The following is a 17831-nucleotide window of genomic DNA, read 5'->3' as shown; positions in this document are numbered from 1 at the left end:
AGTAAAGTACATAATTACATCCCACCACTATAAATCGTCACAAGCAATCATAACACTGATACTGAAATCAGTAAATCTGTCTTTTGGATCTAAAAACATCAACGTTGAGCATTTCACACATTTATTTGAAAGAACAGATATTGTCAGGATACACATCTCAGAAAAGACACAAACACATTTACTGACGCTTATGTCATATACAAAATAGAAGGATATACAAATATGCTCACATCCTTGAGTGACAGGCTAAAGCTGCCCACCCTGTACGATTATTTAATAACCAGTTTCAACACCACCATTCATTTGGGTGGGAAAGACAGCAAGAGAGAGAGAGGTGGAGGAAGAGATTTATAAAGCTGGTCTGGTGATCACATTGGTTGGTTTTGATCACTTCTCTGTAAAAGAAGCGATGCATTTACATTCTACTGGCTGACTTTAAAACATATCTTTGGAATATACAATCTTAGAGGTTCACAGATACACATTCATTTAGAGGAACAACTAAAGTAAACAATGCACGTTTGTTTAGTAAAAATGCAGATTGGAGAACAATTTTTTTTTTTGGAAAATACATTTTTTTTAAACAGAAAGATTTGAGTGGAGATCAATGGATTAATACGATCTAATTGGTGAAGTGACTACTTAAACAATATATCTCAGCAACAGAAGTAAGCTCCGATTGAAAGCTAATACAGAAGCATTCAATTCAATTGGTCAAATGTATTCTCAATTGTAAGTTTTTGCATCTAATGGTATCGTTTCTGTTTTTTTTAATACATACTGAGAAAGTAATTGTTTATGTGCATTCTTACTGCTGTTTAAGGTCCTGCATTGTAGGGGCTTTGAGACACTAAAGTACCTGTAGACCACAAAGAGTTCTGAGCCAAAATGTCACCAAAGGCCACAGGCAACTCCCTGATCCCAATACAAGTCTCAACATGACATGCAAGATGTAACCTTTTGTATTCAAGTGTAGGTGCCTCTGCACTCTGTGAAGGAAAATCAACCCTCTAAGTCCCAGTTTAACCAAATGGTGATCAAATGAAATCAATCAAGCAATAGAAGTGTATATTGGCTCAGACTCTCATCAATGTGGTCTCTGTGTTAATCACAGTAAACAAAAAGAAATAAGAAAAAGACATGCTATACAGTGTCTGTAACATAAATAAATCTTGACGCTCTCACATAGATGTATCAGGAAAAGGCTAGGTCCTCTTTTTTACAGCATATGGCAGCCGAGTTCAGTACACAAGTCTCACATGAATGAATTTTACAGGCAGAGGAGCATGTGTGAACCCAACAAGCAGCAAATGGTAAAATAATGAATAAAATAATAAAAACAAACAGAGAAAAGAGGACTTTAAGGCATGTGCGTAGGCCCAGGCAAACAGTAGAGCAAAAATATAAAAACAAACACACAAACGGAAAATTCAGTAACACTGAGTTCACAGTACCTCAAAGTAACCATCATCCAGAGACCTGGCATCATGATGCCCACCCAAAATGTAATATCCAGCTGTGCACACACAATATGTTCTGTATCAAAGGCTTTTCAAATATTTATCATGGGTATAGGTCAATTATTAAGTTATCTGAAAAAGTTGCATCTCTGCACATCCAGTTTTCAAACTCTTATATATATTTAACCTGATAGGTGACATGTTGGTAAAAAAAACACAACACAAAAATCAAAGAGCTGGGAATGTTCATAAATCATAAGGCAAAACAAAATGAGAGGGGGATTCACATGAAATGAGGGGGAAGAACAGCTTGGCTTGTTAGGGGTGCTATATGTTTGAGATCATTAAAGTTTATAAGTACAACAGTAGTGAAAGGTGGAGTGACTCGTGAATATTTAAATTAGACTTGATGGCGTTTTAGCCCGTCTCATCCTAACACAAACAGGCAATTCGTTATGTAAACACCTCACAATAAAATACATCTGCGGCTTGGAGAAAGTGGTTTTAACTTTAAAGCTGTAAGTAATCTAGTCAGCACTGGTGTGATGAAGTGTCTTTTGCAGCATTCACGAGGTTAACATTTAACAGCCAACGTAAAAGCTAACACATTCAAAATAAATCCTCTCATGTAGATTTCAATGGTTCTTAACTTTTACAGCTAAAATGTGATATCAGTCCAGGGAGCTTCGTTGGAGTAAACTGGACTCTGAAATTAGCTTGACAGTATGTTAAAGGTTTTCTGTGCTTTGGGGAGGTTTGATTCCCTGATGCAGAGGAAGAGAACCCACCCTTTTGGTCACATTTTCACCTAAGGCTTAGAAGAACAAAATACAAAAACCCCACTAAATATAATCACCATGTTGAGTAACCAAACAGAAGATGTAACAGGGTTAAGAGAGTGTACTAATGAGGGGACAGGTATTTCAAGGAGGAAATCGTTGCTATTGAAGAGCTTGGCTGAAGGATTCTTCTAGTAGGGAGGCTATTTTGTTTTGGTCCACCTGTAAAGAGAACACAAACATGTTCAACACCCCAGGATATTACAAATAACACGTACACCGATATGTTAGAAAATAGAGCTATGGTAATCATAACAGCAAAGACAGTTACAAATATGCAAGTTGGTCGAACAAATGAGGCATCAAATAAAAATATCGGAGAAAACCGTTAAGAGAGTCATTAAGACAAAATACCTACATATCCTCTCTCAGACAGAGTGATGAAGTGACTATATAACATATACGTGGGTAGGACAGGAGTGCGTATGTAGCTGTAAGCTCTTAGAGGAGAAGGTGTTTGTGTTAGAGGGCACCGTACGTAGGAGTCACATGGCCTTATACAATCTGCAGAATTCACAGTTTGGTACAGAAATAGCACGCTCACCCACACACGCTTGCCTGCAGCTCTTCAACAGCAAACACACAGAGACTCACACACATTGATTGCAAATCTCTCTCGAACTAAAGACCCACCTCACTGATTAAGCCCAGCTGCACCAACTCTTCAGCCATCTCCTGAACATTTTCATCTGAAACACACAGCAGCACAGTTAACAGCAGTCCATGGGCATGTAACATCCCTTTTTCATCCTCATCTCTACCCGTCACACAATGTATCTCTTTGAATTATGCAAATATAATAACACACACACACTCTTACTCAAAAAGGCAGACTAAGCGTAAATAACACATTCAGAAGATATGGTCAAGATACTGCTTTGAAATCCACATCCCACTCTCAAACAGCAGCCCTTTCTGAAGCCACGGTGTTTGATGGTACCATTTTTATTTCTGTGTATATCTGGTAAAGCAGAAATTGAGGGATATCCAATAAAGATAAAAGGAGAATGGGACTCATCTGGCAGGAAAATGAAGAGTCGACATGTTTCAACCAGCATCGTCTTCATTAGTGTAAGATCTGTTAAAACATGTTTTAATATTTCTCTTAAGCTTTGCTAATAAAGACTTAACCCACTGCATGGACTGGCACCCCTTCTCCTTTCCTACATTTTGGAGTTGATATGGCTCATAGATGTAAAAGGCATAATATCTTCAAAGGTGTCAGAAGTTTCCAAATAAGCGCTGTATTAATCCCATTTAACTGTAACTCATCAAATGTGTATTATGACAGGAATTTAAAATACATTATGCACTGATAGTGTTGTTCGCCTCAGCATCCATATGAACTAACTACTCTTTGTTGAACTATAATTCATGTTTAAATAAATGCACAAAATATGAAAGCATATGCTGTTTTCTAAAACATTGGGAAAATACATTCAGAAAAAACCTGAGCTGATATTCCTGACATTAAAATGTAACGTTTACTTTCTTCTGAAACGTAACTTGTATGACCTTCTATTCATTCCCTGACCTGTTTGGGGTATTTTTATTGTATTTTAGTTACCTCCCAAATTGAGACGTTCCTTTCCTGTGCCCAGTGATCAGAGGAGTTGTCATGGTCTACTGATTTTTAATAAACTCACTTTCAATTTACAACTATATCAGGAATGTGACAGGGACAAGACGGACCACCCAACACTAAGAAAAGAAAACACCCACCCACATATAAATGATAGAGGGCTATGTATATTGCTATTATAGCCGAGTGAGAGGATTCCTTGCTTTTTGCCATCTTGCAGTCTGCTTTAAAATCATCGTTACTGTTTGGTTTTGAGGAAATAAAGCTTCAGTTGTAAATATGGTTCAATTCAAGTGTATGAGAGTGAAGCAAAAGGCCTATCGGGTGAAATCTAAGTGGCTCAGTTAGCTAGTGACCCTGCAGAGTGTTACTTTGGACTTTGACGTGTCGATAAGTCATGCTTTAAAGAATAACCCGATATCAGCAGGACGGACTGTTTACTAAGACAACAGGGTGTGCCTGCCTATAATGTGAAATAACACATAATAGACCAATACCACTGTGAGCCAGTGGTATTAATGTGTGAGCGTGCAAACAAATACACATGCAGTGAGAAAGAGTGTGAGAGAGAAAGTTGAGGAGATACATTTGAGTGAATGTGTGTGAGTGAGACAGGGAGATGAAAGCCTGGGAAGAGATGGGATGATCTTGACAGAGGAGGTGACAGCTGTCAGCTGCAGCCCTCACAGGCCAGGCATTCCCTGCGCTCCTGCAACATTATACATGCCTGCCATACCCGAGTGTGTGTGTGCACACTGGATCATACTGCCAACATTAGTTTGACCATTGCAACAGTTGTGTGTTTTTCTGGGTTTCTAGTCAGCTTTATGGCAGTTGAACAATTTAGGAAAGCCTGAATTTCAAATTAATTAATTTAGATAACTCAGTAAAACCTTCAAAATGTGTTGCCAAGGAAAGTACAAGTTATAGTTAAAGTTTTAAGAAACAACGTATCAACCCCGCACTGTCCAAAGTACAACCAGGAAACCATTTTCTTCAGAGCCTATCCCCTACCACCAACAGAGCACATAAGGAGTTTTGTTTCCCAAACTTATTCTGGTTGTTTCACCATCCTCAGTTTACATCAGGAGGGATAGTCATTGTAAAGACCTTACATTAACACTCTTTTGTAACTGGGAAAAGCTGCTAATAGCTAGAGGGGGAAAAAAGGCGCAATCCTTTGAGCCGTAAACCGAGCCTTTCTGTTCCCTAGAGATCATACCAGGTGGCACGCAGAGTTACAGAGTGGAAGCGAGACGTTTTAGGAACTAACCCCAACTCTGATGGTGTCATTTTTCTGTAGTCATTACATTGTGCAATCAATATTTGGTTCATGAAAAAAACCATTTCTACTGTCACAAGTTTAAACAGATTTAACAGCTATTGGGATTCAAAAATCGACTTTGCCCTGAAAAAACTATCCAGAATGTAATTATAATAAATAAGACATTTGTCCAAAATAGAGGTGCAAGGTTTTCATGACACATAAGCGACAGTTAGTCTCCCTGCCTAAAATAGTCGTGCATACTGTATATTGTGACGCGTTTCAGGCTCTCTGGAATCTCACTTTACAACATGCCTCAGTGCACACATATGGAGAGGAAGTGTATATTAAAACTGTGTGTGGTCAAATCTGAGAGTGAGGTGGACTTGAAGTCATTCATACGGACATAACTCCATCATTTATCATCCCCTAGAGTCAAATATAATTATAGCATTAACTCCAAACCCAAGCTGTAAACAAACTGTTCAGATTTAAAAAATGACCACACTTCATAAAAACCTTCCTACTTTGAAGGTGTCTTTCCAAAAAACACACACGCGTCAACAAGAATCCTTCCCTCTCCAACTCCATAAGGAAAATATTGTACCCATTCTTGTATTGCTATTTTACACACATTCAGAAGGGCTTTTATACACACACACACACACACACACACACACACACACACACACACACACACACACACACACACACACACACACACACACCACACACACACACACACACACACACACACACACACACACACACACACACACACACACACACACCACACACACACACACACACACACACACACACACACACACACACACACACACACACACTTAAAGAAAGGCTTCTAATCCTCTTTGCTACCCTCTAATCTCCCTCATGCACGACACGCCTTCCAACAATATCAAATGATCGTCTAATTGCAGGAGCCATTGTAATATTAACTGATTTTTTCCGGTTGTGTATTTTCAAATTCTAGCGCACTCGAGCTGGTTTCTCCATTCTTACCTACCCTACCTTTAAGCACCCAATTGAGCACCTCAATTAATCCTCACAGTGTAGTTCTGATGTAATACAACTTGACTGTGAGCATTAAAAGAGCTAAGTGGACATTTTGGATGTGGGTGCGCTATAAATAAATGAGTGACTGTATATTGAAACCAAGAGATGATTAAGAGTCAGTGTGGACTTACGAGATAACATGTCACAGCTTAGATGTCTATTCAGTTTATCATCCAGTTTCAGCAGCAATGTTAGCTAAAAAAGAGAGAAGGACGACAACAGACAACATTATTATTATTATTCATTTCAGGCTTTTTCCCCAATGACTTCTCCATGACCTTTACCTAATTCTCCATGACCAGAACAATTACTCTTTCTCAGCGGTACCACTGAAAATGGTTTATTTTAACATGGAACAGGAAAATAAGGTCTGAAACATGTGCCTATCTAAAACAAATCAAATTACTAGCTTGTACACGCTAAAGCAACTAAAATCTCTCACCAGCAAAACACCTCGTCAGTTAAATGCCATTTTACGTTTCATTACTATACAGTATTTATTATCATTATAGTATTACTATTTTGGCGATTAGATAAAATCTAAATTATATTTGATTCAACTTTAGTTACATTTCCATGACTTTTCCAAAACTTTGGGAACATTTTTGTTTTCCATAACTTTTCCAGGGCGTGGAATTTTTTTTCTCAGGTTTTTAATGACCGTAAGAACCCTGTCATTTACTTCTGTATGGTAGAAAAAAAGGATCTGGAATTATATCAAGTTGTTACTCAATGGGGGAAACACATTTTTGAAACATTTAATTAGTGAAACAATAAAAGATTAACTTATAAATTCTACTGCAGAGACTTACATGATACCTTGCTCCCTCCTCGACAGATTCAACGTTACACTGCATCTGAATGACCTGCAGAAGAAGTTAGGGAGTATACATATGAGCAGTTGGCAACTAATGTTGAGATTTCACAACAGTTGTTTACTCCAGAAGAAATACAGTATACCAATGTATTGATCCTACTGAAGCCCTGAGGTGAAAGTGAACACAAATTCTGGTTAACCATTTTCTAAGTCTCATCTAATTGATTCACTTTTGTGTTGTTAACTTAAAAACTGGTGACAAAAAGGTCCCTTTTTTCTGTTATAAGATGAACAATAAAGATTTACCGAGATATTGATATAGATAGAGAGGAATGTCTTTTTCACATTTGTATTCCCGCTCATCAGTAATGCAGTAGAGAAATCAATTAGAAATGAATCACCAGAAAAAAATATCTCCCTTGCATTTGAGTTTTGATATAACTGGTTACTCAACAAGAAATCAGGATTGTCCGTTGAGGAGTGTCGCCATTGCAAGTGTTTTTTTTTACTTTTGTAATATGCAATATAATCTCCTGTACGTACCCGCCGTGTCTCCAATTCTGTCGGTTCAGGGGTGGGGGATTTGACCAAGGGGACGACAACGGGAGATTTAACCGTCTCCTGTTGAGGCTGATGAGGAGAGGGCACCCCGAACGCCGTCATCGGATAAATACCGTTTCTGATCCAGAGAGAAAGGGAGGAAGAAACAAAGGCAGGTGGAGGTGGAGAAAACATCAGAGAAAGGGAGAATGAGAGAGGAGAGAGAAAGAGGAGATGGAAACGATAATGGAAATTAAGAAATGCTTTAATATATAGACTTTGGTTTCCTCTCCTTATAGTCAACATTTTTAAAGTGAAAAACGTGTTGTACCAAACTAACAAATTAGAAAAAATAAGGATTTCCTCTTGATTCTTTAAAAGCTTGGTCTACCTGTGGCCATGATTACATATCAACGAAGGATACATATTATAACATTAGTACAAATACAATTATGTGAGCAGGAAAAACATGAAGCAGAGATGGAGACTTGCAGAACAGAATGAATAGTGGCCAAAGATCATGAGGAAAAAGTTTTTTATGTTTAAATAAACCCCAAAGTTTGAAAAGTGCATGACGAATGTTTAAGTAGGGTGCTGGATTCAGATAGAGAGGCGAAGTCCCTCCCTTTCCGGGGGAGCTCTATGGGACCTTATTTCACAAAAAGTAAGTATTGAAGTCAATGGCGAAAGAAAGATTATCTTTCGATCCCGTTTGAATTGTGCCACGAATTACACACATGATGTTTGTCAATTTAAAAGATAATTTTGCAAGTCAAAAAACAAAAAATGTGTCGTAAAACTGAAGTTACACTTTTTTGTGTGAAACTGCTCAATGAACTAAATCTCCCGTCTCGCACCACACACCAAGACGGCCGACACGTTGGCACATTTCACTTCTTTCTTTCAGAATGAGGCGAAAAGTATTAAACGACGTTAAAATCACCACAAGTCTGGGCATGTTGAGAGCTGTGCATACACACAAGGGGAGTTAGTCGGTTCCGTAAGAGCCAGCATGCGGGACCGGGATTCGTAGTCTTTCTAGTTGCATATTTTTCATAGTCTTATATTTCAACAGTTTTACGACAAACTGTGCCTTTTTTGACATGGAAAGTATTTTTTAAGATTGACAAACATCATATGTGTAATTCGTGGCACAATTCAAACGGGATCGAGAGATACGTTTTCTCTCTCCATTGACTTCAATATATAATTTTTCCAAAATAAGGTCCCAAGGGTCGGAAGTAGATGGGCGGGACATCATCAAAAGATGATGGCAGACGCACACTAGTCAGATGGTCCTATACTGCCCCCCTGTGGCCAGATGGGGTTTTCTTTGGGGCCTAAATACATTGAGTGTAACTAAGCTTGTTCACGCTGTTGCTGCTCTCCGCCTGTGCCTCTTACCTCACATCCTCCAGGAATTTATCAAGCTCCAAAGCAGGAAAATGGGAAAGCCTACAGAAAACACAAACAACAGTTAAAGGTCTTTACACCTCAAATGTATATAGGTTATATTTACAATTTCAGGATTTACTATGTATAGAAAAACCCAGTAGTAACAATGACTGTTAATATAATAACCTATTCTTTTTCTGTGTTTTATCCTATTCAATTAAAAGACATGTTCCTGTACCAAACATATTCAGAATGAAAAAATGACATGAATGCTGTTGACACTCGATAGTGGACACTTACTTGAGCTGAATGCCTTCTTTCTTCTCGGCGATGACCAGGTTAGGATCCAGGTTCTTGGTCATCTCCTCCAGGGCATTTTCAGGAATCATGTCTGGACAATAATAAACATTTAAGAATGAATGATGTGATGCTGGTTGTTAAAATACATCCCTTTAAAACTAAACTTCTTTCATCTTTCACAGGTAGTATTTGATCTGATGATTTGTGAAAGGTAGCAAGTCTTGTGAAGGGATAACCCACTTTGAGTTACATTTGTGTGTTTATACGTGTTGGATTGCATAGTTTCCAACTGTGATTTAGTTTGAATAATGTAATTAACTGTTAAAAACATACTGTTCACATTTTAATTTTCAATAAATGGATGTTTTCAAAGTAAATGGATAATCGTGATATCAATTATTGACCAAAATAATCGAGATTATGATCTTTGCCATAATCGAGCAGCCCTATGTACTCTAACACTTTATTCCTTTATTATTGCAAAAGTACATTTTTTACTCTTTTTATAAATGATTTTGTTGGCTTCACCAACCCTGAATCATTTCTGGCTCCTAAGCCTGCAGGATGTTCCACTTTCTTCCCCAGTTAGTCACTCTTTCCAAACTTCCGCTTGTTGCTGTAAGGAAACTATGACTACTACTTTTACATTACACATAACCCTCCTGTCCATTGCAAATACAACGGATGGTCTTCTTATTAACCATAGCATGCTAATAAAAGCTAATCAGAATGACTCAATCTGTTGTTCTGTGTATTCTGTATGTGTGTGTTAAAGACTCACGGTGGTGGCTGACTATGCAATGAGCCGCCAGCAGCTTTAGCAGCGGCACTTCGAACAGAGCTTGGTTAAACAGCAGCTCTCGGGCTGTAGGTCTCGTACTTGGATCAGACTCGAGGCACTTCTGGATTAGCTCCTACAAAAACAAACATAAAGGTCACACACTTCTAGACGTCTTGTGTTATACACAAATGGGACTTTCAAATAAACATTGAGACACACACACACACACACACACACACACACACACACACACACACACACCACACACACACACACACACACACACCACACACACACACACACACACACCACACACACACACACACACACACACACACACACACACACACACACACACACACAGCACACACACACACACACACACACACACACACCACACACACACACACACACACACACACACACACACACACCACACACACACACAGCACACATCACACACACACACACACACCACACACACACACACACACACACACACACACACACACACACACACACACACACACACACACACACACACACACCACACACACACCACACCACACACACACACACACACACACACACACACACACACACACACACACACCCACTCTTTCTCTCACCCTCTGCAGTGGGTCCTCCAGAAACTGTATGGCATTGTTGATGGCTTCCGGAGAACCTAAAGAGGACTCTCCATTCCCCTGGATTTCCAAGAGCGCCATCTGAAACACACAGACACACACATTAGCATATTGTTGTAAGAAAGGGCTTATGTTATTGTATCATAGGTCTCATCTCACCTCTAAGGCACACATGCCAAACGAGTAGATGTCCACCGCCGTGGTGATATCGTCAGCTACAATGAGAGAAGGAAAAGAAAGAAGAAATATGTACGGATATCCACTTCTTATATTATATATTGTTTTTTTCGTCTTAGAATTAGATTTTTTCTGATATAAATCAATATTTGATTATTTTATTGGAACAAAGCCTTTGAGCGTATTGAGTTCAGTCAACATTCAGACATATCTGTTGTATTCATGATACTAAGAAATTGTACAATACCATCTATTATGCTGTGTTGATTTAAGCTGCCATTTTGTCTGAAGCTAAACACTTGTAATGGATGTATTCAAGAGTCCTTTAATGCAGTTATATCCTTTAATGATATCAAATGATTCGTATCATCCAGTTTACTTAAGGAGTAAGAAACATGTGGATTTCAGTTTAAATAGAAATAAATGTAAAGTTTAATTTCAGTCAGGTCTACCTCCATATTCTGGGGCATAGAAGTGCAAGTTCTTCTGTTCCTCGTGACACGTCTTCACGAGGTTGTTGATGGTGTCTGGAGCAACTGCAGATGTGACAGGAGAGAGCATATGAAGGAAATAAAGAAGTAGGATGGAGAACAGAGAGATAAGTGGACATGGAGTCATTGTACACACAATAACAGTTTATTCCACAACGGTTTTGTCGACATCTACCTATTTATTTAAGCTCAAAAGAACATGAAGAAGGTATCCTTATTGAAAATAGTGTCTACTTGAGATGTAAAACTAGGCTTGCAACAAAATGGCTCACAATGAAAACTACAATGTCTTAGAGTATCATAATTGTTTTTGGTACATGAGAAAAGGGTTGTATTCATTACTTTTGACACATAATACTGGATCCCAAGATGTGTTGGCGTATTAAAGCTAATGCACCGGCACCTTAATGGTTTGGTTTAGTTGAAGCTAATTGACTTGCAGGATACTTGTTGTTCTGAATTTGCAATGATGGTTAAGTTACAAAGCCTGATGAGACTCGTAAAACTAGCACTGTGTAATAACAGAACTTCCCTGAAATGTCCAGTCTTTAAATCCATAATTCAGTATCATCTGACTCCATCACTACCTAACCCTCAAGTGAAACTTGCGTAACTGTATACCTGATCCGATCTTGATGAGCCCGTTGTGTTGGATGAAGATGGTGTCACAGGTCAGGTTGCCATGGAGGATGGGAGGGTCACATGAGTGGAGGTAACTGCAGTCAAGAAAAAACAACATTCACAAATACAGACTACACACGAGTTCATTATTCTTATACTAAACATGTGTCCTGGATGTCTAAAATAAGGTGAAACCAACCTGAGCGCAGACAGGATCTGTGTGCACCATCTCTTCCAAGCCTGTAGGACCATACATCTTATCAGAGCGCGTACATGTTGGTTTCCAATATGGAGTAACAATGACTTACATCATGTCATTTGACTTTGCATAAACTTGCACACAATGTCTTTTTAAATGCTTTCTCTCTCTCTTGCCATCTGGCAGATTGGTCCTAGCTTTGGAAAGATGACCTTATCAATATTGCTGATACAGGGTCTGTCACTTTTCACATAATATGCTGACTTTCATGCACCATTATTCTATGAGGGAAACATCACATACAGCCAATTTGTACCTTTTCATTCATGGCTTTATGATTCTTCTTTGTCTTTTTTAGAAACTGCTTCAAGCTTCCTGATGACATATATTCAGTAATGAAAACCACCTGAAAGAGAGGAAAGAAATGAGGGGGAAATGCTTCGGAAGAAATCATTCAAATAAAAAAGATTCTCAAATACTTTTTTGAATGTTTGACAAATGAAGACAGAAGGATGATTCAATAACATTCATATGTTGACAATTGTTGGTTTGTCAGGTCAGAGAGTGAGACTCACCCTGGCTCGGTTCTCCTTGTTGTCGGCCCAGTACTTGTGAAACTTGACGATATTAGCATGTTCCAAATTGATCAGGTTATCAAATACTGCTTTCAATTTCTCCTAAAACATAGGAAAAACAAAATATAGTGAAGTATAATAATATGTCATATTGCTATGAAAAAACAAAACACATTCTGCTTTGACTTGACCTGACCAATGGGTAGATGGTAGTATATCTGGCAGAACTATGTATGTAAACAAAGTACACATTTCCACAGTTTTGACCTTCTGGTAGTTTTCCTAGCAAGCCAAGGGGTGACAACAGTGAACTCACAATAGCAGTGATAATACAAATAAAACATACATGATTCGATTAGTCAATACAACAAATACTTTAAGAAAAATGCTAAATACTTCCTAACTCAAGCTTCTGCAACCCGATACAACACAGAGCCAGACATGACACTATTAACCTGCACATGGTTACGTTAACCTGGACAGTGTGTACCTTCTTATAACAGCAGGACAAGAGGGGAGCATTTTTTAAATACTTTTCACAAAAGGTAGGAATGTCTTCCTTTGATAAGTCAAAGACATTCCTACCACGTACCATGTAATGCAACAGTATATTAAGGACTATCTAAATGTATGATACTTAAAATATTATATCAATGTTATAGTGCATTCAAATAACACTGGTTTCTCCACATTACAGACCGCGTCATTAGAACAACAAGAACGTGTTTGTATACACTGTAGTGAATATGTTTTACCTCGTTATTCTTGATCCTGTATATGTGAATGAAGTACTAAGGCTAAACATCTGTAATCATGAATGATTTCTCACTTTCCCACAACACCGTAGCAATACTTGTACCCTTTTGATACCTTTATTGTACCAGTGGGCCTCACCTCCAGCAGCTTGAAGTTCTTCCTCTCTGAGATCATGACTTCGTTCCACACTACCTCGACCCCTTCCTCTGTGTCCATGGCCAGGTACGCAGCATCGATCCCTGGGACATTACGCTGGTTCACCTACAGGACAAGTGAAGAATAGCTTAGGGCAGTGGTTCTCAAATGGGGGTACGCAGACCCCTAGGGGTACGTTGCAGTACTGCAGGGGGTACGTGAGATTTATTTTATATTAATGAAAAAAACAACATAATTAATGCATTTACACAAACTACTAATAGTAGATTACCTACTTTATTCAAAGGTTTACAGTAACTCTGGATAATAAAATGGGGAAAATAAACGGGGTGCTCTCTTTTCCTCTCCCTCTCCCGACAGCCCGTCAGTCTCGTGCAGCTCGCTGAACCTGTAATAAGTGACCCGACAGTAAAGACTAAATATATGTATAACTAGTTTAGCTTGTTCCAGAGTAGATAAACAAGCTAAGCGTGTTAGGTCTAACTCTTAGTGTATTTAATTTTGCTCCACTCAACGGTCCGTCACAGCGGCGGAGCTGTGATTATGCAGAGCTGCGTGTTCTCCGTCAGCAGCAGCTGATCTGATCTCTCTCTCTCATCCGGTTATACTTCACTCGCGTCTATGTCCAAATCTGTCAGATCTAGCTAGTTCTAGTTAATTATATGACTGCCTGCTTATCAAAGGACACCTAAACAATAAGCGTTGCTTGGCAACGGCTTGTGGCCGCAAAGTATAGCGCAGCATTATGCATATGTTTATATGAGGAATGAGGGGTCAAAATCCCATGCTCATAAAATGCTCATATATTTTTTTCTCTTCATTCCCCACACCCCAAAATAAATAAATAAATAAATATACCAATTTGGGGAAAAGTAAGGAAGTTTGAGCAGTGTGGGTTTTATATTAACAGAGTTACACATATTTCAAAACGCAGAGTGTAATAACTGCAGTTTGCCTCCCTGTCAGAATGACACGGATCCTCAGTGAAGCTCAAGCCCATGTTTCACTACATTGTAAGGACAACTTTTTAAAAAGATCAGTTCAAAGCAACTAATGTCGTCTTAGTGTTATTGCTTGATGTTAAATTTGGTTTGCCATGAATTTAGTGATGGATTGTAAACATTTGAAATGTAGCATTTAAGTGTTTCTCAGTTACAAGGTTGTTGTTTTAATAAATCAGACACTGATGGTGCAGCGCTGTACTGCACCTCTTTATATAGGCAAACGAAAGACACAGAAACGGTTGAATGGCAAACAGTGTCTGCTATTCTTTTCCGGTTTGAGCTGACATGATGATGAGATGCTTGTACCAAACATACGGAATATTATAACTAAACACAAAGCTTGAAAGTAACTCCCACCAGGTATAATTGAGTTTTGGAAATCTCCGTAACAATATTCTTCACTAAAGACCAATTTGTGAGGAGAAAACATCAATATATTATTAAATAGATAATGTTGAATATGTATAGATATTTGACTATAGTGCGAAATTAATATATATATTTTAAAATATAGCAATTTGAAAATGATGTCGGAGGAGGTTGTTCTTTTTATGTTGAAAAAGTGATATGATCTTCATTTAAAATATTCCTGCATCCATTGATCTAATCAACTACTAAGCTTCAGGACTTTGGTAATTCCCTTTTGATGATAGCAGATAAACGTGATGCGTCATCTTTTGAATCAATGACTGTGTCGGACAGTTCAAACTTTGTCCATCATTTCCACTTTAACCATCAGAGTGAAGCTTCCTGACCGCCATTACCTCTTCTCTGCGTTTCTGCCAGCGGCCACACGGACTCTCCTCCAGGATTTCCGACTCATCTTCGCTCTCATCATCATCCTCAGTTGCAGTGGTGGTGTGAGGCTGTATGGGGGCCACGGGCGAAGCAACAGATGCTTCTACCTGTTGAATACTACTAGGCATGTGTCCTGTCGTGACATTTGGCTTGTTTCCCTCTGTGCCTGGAGCTCCCATCTCCTCGGCCTCCGACATCATGACACAACTTGAATGCTGGCAGCCTTTCCTTCCCTAAGCTCCCAGCGAATGATAGGAAGCCTCGTCCTTGCTTTCTCCTCTGTGTTTGAGCTCGTCACACATCCATGTTCTTCTCTGTCCTGGCTTAAACGAGGTAGAGCTCAAGGAGGGAGGGCTGTAAACAAATGACATGCTTAGATTTGAAATCATTGGGCTATAAGTAACGTTATAATAATATTTTTCAGAGGTGGAAGAAGTACGTTTAATACAGAGTTAAATCCCAGGTCAAATGTAAGTTAGAGGGTCTCGAGCATGTTTTCTCTTCAGAGATTGTGATGTGATGTTAAATGTTTGTTTTCCTTGTATTGTGTCTTAATATTTGTCCTTGTTTGATGTTGATGCAAATGGTACAGCTGTGATGCAAGACAAAGGTCAGACTTGATCTGACAATAAATTATTATTTCATCATACCTTAAGTACTCTGATCTTGTACTTAAGTAAAAGTAGAACTACCAGAGAGTAGTTATACCGTGTTACAAGTATAGGTCCTGCAATCAAAATATTAATCAAGTCAAAGTAAAGAGCTATTAGCATGCAAATATACTTAAAGTACCATAATGTATATATATATGTAAAACGTCTTTGAGCACCTGTAAAAGCGCTAACAAATTAAATCTATTATTATTATTATTATATTATAAGTAAAGTTACTCATTATGCAGATTGTCCCATTTCAGAATAACATATATATATTTTGATTATAGCTATTGACCCATTAAAATGTTATCAAAGCTGGTAAAAGTACAGCCTATTGTAATAGACTTTGTATACGGCAGGGTAGCTAATGAATTTACTCCAGGTGTAACCAAAGCCTAATTTAAGTGTTGATTATATTTCACATCATTAATCCAAATTTGCGAAGTAACTAAAGGTATATATATATATATATATATATATGTAGTGTAGTAAAAGTACAATATTTACCTCTGAATTGTGGTGGGGTAGAAGTACAACGTAGCAGAACATGTAAATACTCAATTAAAGTACCTACCAATTGTACATTAGTACAGTACTTGAGTAAATCTACTTTACACCAGATATCTTCTAACGTACATTAGTGTTTTACCAACTAGCCTACCTAACGTTACCTACTGAGAGGGGACGTTTATTGGTGACCTAGCTTAGAGTCAGAGGCAGAGAGTTGGCGTTTACAGGACACTAAACATTAACTAGTGAAAACTGACAAGCTGTTGTAGCTAATTTAGCTTCAGAAGGCTCATGCTAATGTTCAACGCTAGCTAGGAGAAGTTCAGCCTACCAGTTATGTGCTAACTTTTCCCTCGGCTAACATGCTAATAAAAGGTAAATAAACAAATAGCTAGCCCAAAGTTTAAAAAAACTCACCGTGGAACAGAAAACTACCTTGGATAAAATAGCCTTGGATTACATACTGATGGAAAAGCAGTAAAAAAAGATGCCATAAGACAAAAATGCTAGCTTGTTCGTCATAAAATATGTTGTTGGGTTTCAAGTTCTCTGAGCTGAAGTGGGAGGGGCAGGGCTGGAGTTAAGGAGCGCTTGTTTGCGTGCAGAAAACGCAGCGGTGTAGAGCAGCGCCATGTAGAGTTACCCCCACCAGACCACCAACATAAGCAGAATAAATTAAGTTTGAATGATGAAATTACATTGAATACCAGGGTAAATGTTTCCCTTTAGTAGTGCTATATTATTATTATTATATTAAAACAATGCTTTAAAGGTGTATCACAGTCTGTAAAGTCGACCACATAATACTTTTTTTTAAAGCTTTAACTCTAGCAACGCAACGTATTAAACCATTATATAATTGAATTGGCGCACTACAAAACCCCGGAGAGAAGAAAAGTGAATATAGTACGTTTTCTGTCCCGTCTAAGTACAGTTGCCGTCCAAGTGTTATTTTACTAAATCAAGCGCTCTCAAGTCCATTTGGGTCTGATGTTGAACTGATAAAAGAGCGACCAAGATAGTTCACGTCCATAATGCTCTTTGAGGGTTGCAGTTAGCCTAAGGGCCTACTGTTACATCTATGTAAAGTGTCTATATCTGACAAAGCGATTTCACTAACCACTAACCGCTTATATTTAATGCAGAATTCCTATTTTAAGTATTCATTTTTCCAACAAAATAAGTT

At 38.4% G+C, this 17831-nt stretch overlaps 1 protein-coding gene across 2 annotated transcripts; it reads right to left on the bottom strand.

Annotated features, from left to right (window-relative positions):
• Positions 1–104: 104 nt before the first annotated feature.
• On the bottom strand, positions 105–17350 carry LOC117551408 (nuclear receptor-binding protein-like). 2 transcript variants are annotated; one of them, XM_034224295.1, is made up of 18 exons: positions 17063–17350; positions 15446–15833; positions 13660–13782; positions 12766–12867; positions 12507–12596; positions 12191–12231; positions 11992–12086; positions 11332–11415; positions 10862–10917; positions 10685–10783; positions 10056–10188; positions 9275–9365; positions 8984–9034; positions 7583–7718; positions 7035–7088; positions 6354–6417; positions 2933–2988; positions 105–2461 (listed from the first exon to the last, which is right to left on the bottom strand). In XM_034224295.1, the coding sequence occupies exons 2-18, from the start codon at positions 15677–15679 to the stop codon at positions 2402–2404; spliced, it is 1569 nt and encodes a 522-aa protein (XP_034080186.1). In that variant the 5' UTR covers positions 15680–15833; positions 17063–17350; the 3' UTR covers positions 105–2401. The 2 variants fall into 2 exon arrangements, with proteins under 2 accessions (XP_034080186.1, XP_034080187.1); XM_034224296.1 differs by having other exon boundaries at positions 17081–17207.
• Positions 17351–17831: the final 481 nt, after the last annotated feature.

The sequence above is a fragment of the Gymnodraco acuticeps genome, unplaced genomic scaffold, assembly GCF_902827175.1.
Source record: "Gymnodraco acuticeps unplaced genomic scaffold, fGymAcu1.1, whole genome shotgun sequence".
NCBI lineage: Eukaryota > Metazoa > Chordata > Actinopteri > Perciformes > Bathydraconidae > Gymnodraco > Gymnodraco acuticeps.
Note: the sequence above shows the minus strand (reverse complement) of the source record. Positions and strands in the feature narration are given on the sequence as shown.

Coding starts and splice junctions, on each gene's coding strand:
- LOC117551408 (XM_034224295.1), bottom strand. CDS start 15,679: ATGATGTCGGAGGCCGAGGAGATGGGAGCTCCAGGCACAGAGGGAAAC. Junction 13,783..15,445: donor GGCAGAAACGCAGAGAAGAG/GTAATGGCGGTC, acceptor CTTGTCCTGTAG/GTGAACCAGCGTAATGTCCC. Junction 2,989..6,353: donor AAGCTGTGACATGTTATCTC/GTAAGTCCACAC, acceptor TGTGTGTTTCAG/ATGAAAATGTTCAGGAGATG.